Source organism: Buceros rhinoceros, unplaced genomic scaffold (assembly GCF_000710305.1).
Source record: "Buceros rhinoceros silvestris isolate BGI_N320 unplaced genomic scaffold, ASM71030v1 scaffold21515, whole genome shotgun sequence".
Classification (NCBI taxonomy): Eukaryota; Metazoa; Chordata; class Aves; order Bucerotiformes; family Bucerotidae; genus Buceros; species Buceros rhinoceros.
This window is the reverse complement of record NW_010414951.1, coordinates 84,176-94,926: the sequence shown is the minus strand read 5'-3', so window position 1 is coordinate 94,926 and position 10,751 is coordinate 84,176. Positions and strand designations below refer to the sequence as shown.

Below are 10,751 nucleotides of genomic sequence, written 5' to 3'. Positions count from 1 at the left end.
CACGGCTGTACCCCAACTTTGATGACCTGTGAGGAGTTGCTGAAATAATCCTGTAATCTTCAGTTAGCTGATGTCAAAGGAAAATAAATAGAAAATAAAGAGACCATAAAAGAAGGATGTCGGGGAAAAAAAAAAAAAGACAAGAAGTCTTTCCAGTAAGATGTCATCGTATTGTTTATAATTAAATAAACAATTTACGCCTTGGTGTTCCCTGCCAAGGTAGTAATAATCTAAGGAATTAATTTTGTCAATATTGATGAGTTTACTCAACTCAGTTCTGGCTGCTTCCCTTCCCCTTGGTGTTCTCCAGTTCTTTGGAATGCTCTTAAGTTTTGCCACAAAATCGTGGAATCTATCCTATGAAATGTTGCCATTGAATCTGGATTGGTTTTACAGTGTAAAGTAGTAAAAATGAATGGGATCTAGCTGAAACATTTCAGTTCCAGCTTTTTTGGGTTTTACATTTGCATTATGATGTAGAATTAAACACATGCCAACACTGAATTGTTTTATTGAATGAAAGCCAGGCACTAGCTGTGAATCATACCTGTTACATGCTAATTAAAAAGATTTATATAGTCTGTGCTAAATTACTTTGTTTTGATTTAATTTGATTTGTGTTGCAATTTACGTGTGTGTATGAACGGTTTTTATGTTGCCATCAGTGACATACTTAGAACTGGATTCTTGATTGAGAGGCACAGCAATATTTGCTCACATGGCTTGTTACATCGGCTGCAATGCCCATCAGCAGACTGATTTAGCAAGAGATGTGGTGACACACACTAGCACATCTCGTATCAAACTCAAGACATCCTGGCTAGAATACCTGAGGGACTAGTACCTGTCACCAGCTACTAAGAGGATCACCAGCCTCACATTACATGCTTTTAGCTGCTTTTGATCACAACCTGCAGTGTGTTGTGTCGTTTTAGAGATGTGGAACTAAAAGTACAACTGCATTGATTGTTGTGAAACAGTAACGTGTAACAACAGTACCGCTGTCTGCAGTAAGACGTGCTCTGGAGTCACTAGGGTAGGGTGCCTCCGAAAGCAATATGGAATGAAGAGGTGGGGAAAAACCCTGGGAACCTGCTTGAACAAGAAATGCTTTGCAATTCTCCTTTTGCATATCCCTTTGTTGGTTGGGCTCTGTGAGGGAAAACAGTTTGCAGCAATATTTTTTTATAGGCGTATTTTCCTTCTCTTCCACTCTTAATCAGATAGAAGCAAATCCTGGCTTTGCTCTGCAGGTATCTTTCTAGGTAGAAGAGCTGATAAGCAGCTAAGCTGCATGAATGAGGAGTCAAGGGCTAAGTTTTATGAGGATAAAGGAATCTACTTAAGTACATGCTTAAGTTCTACTAAGGTCCGTGAGTTGTGAGCCCGTAATTATGTCCTTTGCTTAATAAAACGTCACTCAAATGCAGTGCTTTGCCGTTGGGGAAGGGAGGGCCTACGTCTGCCCCTGAGTATCCTCTGCTCCTTCTTGCTCATTGGAGAAGCATTTTTGGCACACAAAGTACATAATTCCTTCTGTCAAAGTCTTCACATTCAGCTCCTCGGTAACACGGATATTAAGCGGCCCTTCCTCCAGAGCAGGAGGATGAGGAGATGCCCAAACGTTTCACTCAGACTGCATTCAAGTACAAAGGCTGTTCCTGTTCTTCCAATAGGGATGAAGTCATGCTTTCGTATTTTGGAACGTTCAGGAACACCTTGAGACTGTTGAAGCTGTGGAAATCACTCTTCTGATTTCTATTCTTCATATTGCAGTGCTTCACTCTCAAAAATTTGGGATGTCTTTCATTATTGACAGTTTCTTTCCCTCATTTGATGTCTGTGAGATGGAAAGTCTTCGCACCTTGCGTGAGTAATGCCTGTTAGTTTGCTTGTACTCCTTCGCAGCGATGGCACAATTCCCTTGGCAGCGCTCTCTGGAGCTGGATCGCTGCGTATCTGTGTCCAAGCCAAGTTTGCAGTCCTCCCCATTTGCTTATGATTGGACTGTTCCTATCCACCACAGCTTGACTATGCGAGCTTATAGATAACAGCACCCGAATCTCATTATCATGTAACGGTCTTTATACAGGCTACATGATAAGGAATTGAAATAGTGACATTTCAATTCAAGCACACAAATATTTTCACTTTTACAGAATTTTTGATGAAAGAGAATATAGAACCATAGAATCAGTTTGATTGGAAAATAAAGTTCATCAAATATGATTGTTAACCCAGCACTGCCAAGTCGCCATGTCCATAGGTGCCACATCTACACCTGTTTTAATTCCCTCCAGAGACAATGACTCAACCACTTCTCTGCTTTACTTAAATACCTGCTTGTATTTCATGGTAAACTGTAAGAACTATTAAAAAGAAAAAATTCCAATCCGAAGGATTTTTAAAGGGAAGTGGAAGAAATAGTGACCTTACGTGGCCATATAGTGTGTAAACTCTCTGATTTACTTCTAAAATTCAGACTGTAAGCTCCTAGAGGGAAGGACTTAAACCTGTGGAGGACAGGTATATTACCAACCATGGTAAGTTATTATAGCAAAAATTTTGTTAAAGTTTTGCCCAAATATCACAAGCTTCTGTGGAGACTAATGTGAAAGAATGTTTTACTCTAAAAACAAAGGAGGGGGCACCATGGGAGACATGACAGAAGACATGGAAACGATTGTTACCTTGGTTCTGTCCTTCTTTCATGCCGTTCTGATAGCTCAGCAAGATATATGCGATACTGAACATACACCGTACCGGCTGAATGACGACTTCCTCGATGTAAAGCCGTGCACACCCACTAGCACAATGTTTTATATTTATATCCACGTCTGGTCGTCACACACCGGAGCAGTTTTCCTAGATGTCTCTTCTGGCTCTGTAACAGGCATGATTTATGTCCTTCCCAGGAAACGCACGCAAAGGCAGAAGGTGAATTTGCACCCTGAAACGTGTCAGAGTACAGAATCCTAACCTTGCCTGCTGCTCATGGTGGTTGTCCCTGGCTGGGCCCATAACACTGGAGGATTTGGGCTGTTTCACTCTTCTCTGACAGGCTGATAGTCATTCAGGAATTCGGAACCGATCTTTCTGGAGTATTTATGGCATTTTGCTTGATCATTGCTTGCGTCATAGTTTGTCATCTGCTGGGTTGCAACCCTCACTTTTTCAGCTAGATTCTCAGGACAGTTACAGCTAACCGTACTCAAACCTTGCTGGACTTCACATTATCAAACTGGAAATGACTTGTGATTTTATCTAATCTAGCTTCAACAGAAAGATACATTGGAGTTTTGAAAGGTTGTAGTAAAAGCTGCAGGAGTTTAACTGTGTCTAACATTTTGAGTGGGACAGAACCTTGAAGGACATCTGTTGTGACAGGGAGTATTAAAAAAACATTGCCTATATGTATTTATCGAACGAGCACGTTACTCGACTTTGGCAGGATGGGAGAGGATCATTTGTTCTTAAAAAATTCCCTTAACATCACAGGTGGTTTTGTTTCTATTTCAGACATCACTAGAATGTATTTTCAAAATACTGTGAATTGACAGGAAAATAGATTGGGAAAATGCTGGTTACATATATTAGTCAGGACAAGAAGGTTGTTTATTTAAATGTGCTTGTCCTGTTCTTTGCTACAGAGGGCGCAGAGCTATAGTAATCAATACAGCAAAATAGGTATAACGGAGAGTTTTTGTAGCTTTGCACCGAGGATTCCCTTGGCAGAAAAGATTATTTAGCAGGTTTAGGGCTGCAATAGCCTCTGCTCTGTATTTTTTTCCTGATTAGAGGGAGGTGAACCTAGCTGCCTGAGTGAGCCCTTCAGGACTGCTGCCATGTAGCAGGATTGAGAGCTGGCCTGAAAGTTCTTGAACGTCTGCACTGAGGCCATCCAGTCCAGCAGCTGAGAGGGTCAGAGGGGGCACTGGACGATGAATTAAAATACACTTGTGTTTTCAGTTACTGTGTGAGAAGATCAAAGTCACGGTTGTCTTTTTTTCACTGTTTTTACATGAAGGTTTAAACAATTAATACGGTCAGAAATGTGTTTGATGAAGCCCTGACTTGATCTTTTACTGTGTTATTAGGGAAACAGTACCTGTCTGATAAAGCTTTTCATATACTCCTGCTGTTGGAGTAACTTGGCCATATGCTTACAACCGAGCAGGGAGTTTTACGGGGTTCGTTTTCTGAATTTCTTTGCTGTAGTAGTTTCATTCAGCAAATGACGAAGTTTAATGGTTTACTTATGCAAAAAGAAGTGGTTTCCGTAACTCCTCCCACTGAGCATTCTCTCTCTCAAATAAGATGTGGCATCAAAAGGAGCTGGTAAGTGCTGTGACTTTGTCTTCAAGATTATCTGTACCATTTAATTGAGATTAATTAGGCAGAAATACTCAGTTAAGTCTGAAATAAGCCTCTGACTATTCTGTCCAATGGCTTAAATTCCTTCTCCCTGAGAGAGGCATTTTTAACGTTATGCCAAGGAATACATGGATTTATTAGGGATCCACTCAGTAGGGCACATTATTGAAGTTAAACAATATATGAATGATCAGAAGTATCAAGGATAGCAAAAAGGTGCTGGTTTTAATCTGTGATAGTAATATAAAATTACTTGAAGCTCAACTTTTCCTGTTTTTTCATGCAGGCTATGCAGTTACTTTATACAGAAAAAAGTCAGGTCTGTGGATGATCAGCGTCATCCCTTTACTCATTCAGGGAAGAATTTTTGACAAATTCAGTACAGTTTCTGCAACATTTGGGGAGTTAGCACTCACCTTCTTCAAGGGTTCAGCAATTGTAGTTCTTGTACCTGCATAATTGAGTGTCCTATTACCTCTCTCCCTTTCCTGGAAAAAGCTTTCAAAGCCATTATGAGACATCTTCACACCAGAGATAAGTCGTCTTTGTTATTTTGAAAATTAGATGGCTCTGTAATGGGCAGCTGCTAATATGCACCTTGGAACGTTTGGCTTTATTAACGAATCTTGATGTCTTGTTTTCTCTCCGTTTGGCTTTAGCTCCTCTTTCACTCAGGTATATTGGTGTCCCTCAGTCTTTCTGGGCCACAGCTGGAGAAAGTGGTGATTGACAGGACCCTGGTGGGAAAGCTCATCTCCGACACCATCAGTGATGGTAATTACACCCGTGTGCAAATCAATTGCCTGCATTAACAATAGAGTAGAGAAACAGTATATCAACAGGTAGACTAATTATTGCCACCGGGGACTTGCAGACACAACAAGTAATTGCATGTAATGCCATAGTTACAACCCTCAGGACTAAGAACACTTTAAGAATAATATTTAACATCAGCATTTTCAGGCTTGTCAAATACTGAATGGGTTTCTAAAATTCAGTTTCTTACACGTTTTAATCACTGTGAGCATGCCATTTGAACTTGTCATGTTTATTGTGAGTGGGAAAATGGGACAGAACCAGATGTTAGCCAATGTTAGTAATGTGGAGGTGTTCTGATTTAGTTTCTAGAGTTCCAGACTCTCACTATTGTTATTAACAAGTGACAGCTAAAAATGAAGTTTTGGGTTAATGCAGAAGAGAATTTAAGTAAGTGTACCTGTTTTCAACAGCTTTATAATACGACTGTTGCTTTTTCAATGTGTCTCTAGAGAGCTCCACCGAGAACTCAGCCAGGTAGCTTGGCATCTGCCTGATGGACAATATGGAATCGCGGTGTCAGGCAAATTACATGTGCATTATCTTCCAAATTCTTAAAAAGTAGGCCCAAATTACCTCCTTTTAATAAGAATATATGCTAGATTTAGCTTTGATCTTTAATGATTTATTCTTTTCTGTACCCGAGCATCTATTGAATATTGTTCTGGCTATTCAAGAGACCTGAAATTCTGTGTCCCTCTGATCTTTCCTTTTCGGTATATTGTAGTTTAATCTTCAAAATAGCATTAATATAACTATGTTAATAGAATCTTCAGCATAAAAATATGTAACTCTAACCTCATTTCTTTAATCAACTCATTACACACAGGGCACAGAACACATTTAGTGTCCTGACTTCTGTTTTTCACTCTTCACCTAAGTTACTAGACTACTAATTCAATCTCAGATTTTTCTGCCCTCAGTTTCCAGAGGGAGGATTTCATACTTGAAGGTGACAAAAAGTAGGAAAACAGAGAAGCTGAGGTTATACCCAAACTAAAGTGGGTTGTAGAACTTACTTAGAATACTCTATCTTTGAAAAATAAAGTAATTAAAGTATACATATCTTGCCTTACGCTGGCTTGGTATGTCAGAGAAAGACAATTTAAAAAAAAAAAATACTGCTAACTAGAAGAGCTTCCAACGAACGAAATAATAAAGCAACAAAGGTGTTTTCTTACAGTTATCCCACTCAGACTGCTGCAAATAACTTTATATAACGGTTTGTCCTTGTTTTCCCTTGTTCAAGAATTTCTTAAACCTCCGTGTTTGGTAATACCCATGCCTCAAGGTGAAACAAGACTCTTTTCATTCAGCAAAAGCAGAACTCCCAATACCTGTCATTGCAATACGGTTTTTATTTCCATGAACAACAAATAGAAGATACTTTTGTTACCAGCACAAATACTGTTCCAAATACAGATTTTTATCCTGAACTATCCTAGTGAGAACCACAACAAAATGTTGGCCAAGAACAAATTAACTTTAACCCAGTGTTCCTGCACGTCTTTACAAAGCTAGGTGGGAATTAGGGCTGTGATTATAACCTTGGCCAAAAGAAATCCAGTACTGAATACAAGAAGGAGGTATAAAAATAATAGTTCTTATTCTAACAATTGTATCTATGTAGAAATGGCTAAGGACAACGGTCTGCCAAAATTCCTTATGAAATGTTGTAATTCTGTCTCAGAGTGGCATGTCCTCTTAACATTTGGAATTAAGGTCAGATTATGTGCACAAAATACAGAATCGAGATTGCGTTTATAATCCTCCTGCCTCTAGTAAAGTCCTCTTGATTTTTATTATTTATGGGCAACATTGAAAAAAATAATTTAATTAGAAATGACAGGGGGAAATTGCTTTCCCAAAAGAAAACAGCATTTCTCGTTTTCTAAATTACGCCGTGGCACTGGGGTCTCGTGGTACCGGTATGTAGAGTATTACCTACAGTGCCTGCCTCCCTGGGGTAGCCAGGCTCTGCGGCATGTGGGTCCCCGCTGAATGCTGGTCCAGCTCTGCCCGTAGCTGCGTTCCTGTCAGTCTAGGCTCCCCTCCTGCCCGGGACAACTGTGGATTCCGAAAATCAAGGGACCGCTAGTCTCATTCACACCTGCCCAGGGGTCCTTGAGTCCAGCTTGCTATCCTTCAACAAAAATAAATCTCAGAGGCATCTGAGGTGTGCTGTAGGTCATCTTTAATGTAAACTGTCTGTCAGGATATGGAAATATTTTAACTGTGTTCATATTCAGGACGTGATGCTCGATGCCTTTGAATTTGAGTGTGTGTTTAGGATCTTGGTTATAGCTTCTAAATCACCGTGTCAGATACTTTATCCCCATTTCTTTTTCATTTTTTTCCAAATGCTGGTGTTAATGTTACATTTCAAAGGCAATTATTTGGCTTCAGAATTTACCCTTCAGCATTTGCATACCAGATACTTCAGAGCTGTGCCAGTACATGACTGTTGGAAAATGCAACTGGTTGTAAAACAGCCTAAATCAAAGCAAAGCTGAGTAGCCAGTTTTCAATGCTTATAAGTAAGATTAAACTGTCAATCTACTTAAGGATATGTAGAATACTTTGAAGAATCTAGGATATTAGTCACAAATGTATTTGTTTTGTTTTTCAGGAGTGGTTCCGCAGGGAACGGAACCACTGGTTCCGTTGGTTGGTTTTAAATCCTTTTCCACTTTACTTGTAATTCCACTTGTACTTTAAATCTGTTTCCACTTTATTTTCCTTTAGCAGAGGTTTCCAAGTTTACTTTCTGCAAGCAGCTTGCTAGCTTTCCTTTAAGCCTGATTCTCGTTACCAGTTGTTCAGTGATCTGGTACCAGTTACCCTTCATTCTCTGGCGTCTCTTTAAATGTGGGCGCTGCCTGAATAACTGGATGGCACTTGGGAACAATCCTAGATACTATCGTCTAATTAATTTTCATTGTCAAATTAGCGAATCCCTTTTATACTAAACTATTTTGGTCTGGCACCCCCTTATGATAACAGCAGGGATTCCACTGCACTTTTCCAGACTCCAGGGGAGTCTGTCCGTCTTGGTTACCCGTATTGTTTCGGTGCTGCCGTGTGAGGTTTCCAGGGAATTCGTAACCCCTCTAAAACATCATCCTGTATGTAACAGACTCTTTGGTGTCTGCGGCAGCACCTGGAACCTTACAATGTCAAAATAGCAGATACACCTCAAGAACTCTTTTGCATTTATCACCCTCCACACGAGCTATGCTGTATTAGGGACATCTCCGAAATACTGATGGATGTTACCGTAAGAAAAAAAAAATTGAAGACTGAACCGACATAAAAATTAACATGGAAGGGCATAAAATGTATATTTGAATGTAGTGGTAACTTGATAATGAGACAATTTATTCAGGTTTATGTAATCGGAGGACTCCCAAGGATTTATTTCTCATTTCCAAGAAGGTCCTGGCAGGATGACACGTTGATGTCCTTTAGGAGATTACAGAGGCTTCAGTGTAATATTTAAGACTCTGTTGTGAAAAATTCCTTTTTGCAGTGTCTCAGCGGAGGGTTCAGTGATTTGTTTTGTTACTAGAAACAGATATTACAGTGGTGACAATTTTTATTTGTTTTTTTAGCTGTTCTTACAGACAATTTCATCATCTTGTCGTTTGAGGACTATAACCAGCTCTGCTTTATTCAGTTTACAAAGAAGATGGATTCTCCTGATGTAAGCAAAAGACTGGAAAAACTCTCTTGTTTGGATTTCAAGGTATAGCTATCAATGGGGACTGCAAATATTACAGTAGCTTTATCTTATGAATCACTGGTACTCACCACTATCATATAGCAGTTATAAATTGCAAACCTTTTTATAACTGACCGGAACAGCTCAAATTCTTAAAATGGCAGTATTGAAAAGTCAAAAAAAATTACAAGGCATTCTGAGTTAATGAGTTAAAATGCTGTGCCAAGAGGGATCCAATTTTCTCCTGTATTTAGGTTAAGGGCTCAGACACACAGTCGAGTTACCCCCCTGCTTTACAGATTACCTCGTGTCAGTTGAGCAGCAGTAACTGACCCTTTGCACATTCTCAGCATCTAACAAGCATGAAGCAAAATCTGTAATGGTAAACCTCAGTGTAAAAGATTTAAGCTAATGTGTTTTACCTCTTGTTTGCTGTGGGCTAAAACCACACGCATGGTCAATTACAATGGCTCAGCCGATCTACACGAGCTCATGAAGGTATGATAATTCCGTCTTCTGCCTGAGCTCCAAGGCTGTTGTAATTCATTGCAGAAACCTTAATTTTCCCTCTAGTTACAGTAATTGTCTTGTTGGGAGAGTTGGTTTTACAATTAAGCCACTGAGCTAGGACTCAAGATGCAGAAGCCGAGTTTCTCACCACTGGCAAAGTGCGTGTGTGACCTTAGGCAAGCGAGTTAGTGCCTCTGGACTGCAATTTGCTGCTTGCGCAGTGGTGGTTAAAACACTCCTTTCTTCCAGCCCTTTATGCATGGGTGTGTCTATAGCACAGCCACAGCAGTAGCTGAGAGGTAGTCTAGAGTTAGCTGAGCTGGCTTTAAACCAGGCAGTTTAGGCGTCGGTAGAAACCAGCTCATCTCAGGTTGAATTACCCTGGGGGCTGGCTGGACTGGGCTGGGTAGACACATCGTATTTCGACATAAACTCTCTGGCATCGGGGCAGTGGCTGACTTTAGGAGGAAGTACAACAGTGTGAAAAAGTAGTCAGCCAAAGGCAATTAACTTTGAACAGGTGGAGCAGGAAAGGGGCTGCATCCAGTTCACTGCAAGAATGAGGAAGAGACAAGCCTTTGCCCAGGGAAGGTAGAAGGATGTAGCAACCAAGAGTTTTGTGTTTATTTCATTCTGGATAAACATTAAGGAAAACAATCTTGCACTAGCAAGGATTTTTCCCTTGACAACCCCTCAGTAATGTGCTTCCTCACATAAGGGAGTTTGCATCTGCCAGGCAAGCTTTTTGAGGATGTGTTTAATTTATGTTTTGCCATAACAACGTTTTAACTTGCTTGGTAGAAATACTTTCTGCTAGGATGAATATCTAATACATTTTCCAGGCTGTTTCAGTTCAGGGCCTCTTTTCAGCAGTGGCTTGTGTTTGCGAGATTGATCCAACCTCTATAACGTGGATTTGAGACAGTTCACTGTTCACCAGGAACTGAGCTGATACGTAGGTTACTTTAAAATGATGTGCTCTTGTGTCTGGCCTATGGCGTTTGTTAAGGTTGTGCTTCGCAAGCAGGTGTGGTGTGTGGTGTGGGGTCCTTTTTCTAATCCTTTTTTTTAACGAAGAAGCTGTGGTGAGCTGAAGACTGCCTTTGTCATTTAATTGCAAGGGGCATAGCTCCATATTGAATTTATGTTTAGAAAATATATTTTCGTTCTGAGTGTTGCTAGGCACATCATGGACCTAACGGTTATGGCATTTTTTTTCTTGGGAAAGAGGGAGAGCCTAATCCAGAGAAAGCTCTCTCTGCCCAAGGAAACTGGAAATATCTGCTGCACTCCTTAATAGGGTTGTTATGTTCAGTTCTTTGCTGACACA

General features: G+C 40.2%; 1 protein-coding gene across 1 annotated transcript in view; it reads left to right on the top strand.

Moving 5' to 3' along the window:
* WDPCP (WD repeat containing planar cell polarity effector) overlaps positions 1-10,751 on the top strand; it is a 98,478-nt gene that overhangs the window by 7,806 nt on the left and 79,921 nt on the right. Inside the window, exons 6-7 of the mRNA XM_010137269.1 lie at positions 5,034-5,148; positions 8,802-8,935. Coding sequence (XP_010135571.1) covers positions 5,034-5,148; positions 8,802-8,935 — 249 coding nt within the window. The remainder of the gene's footprint in view (positions 1-5,033; positions 5,149-8,801; positions 8,936-10,751) is intronic.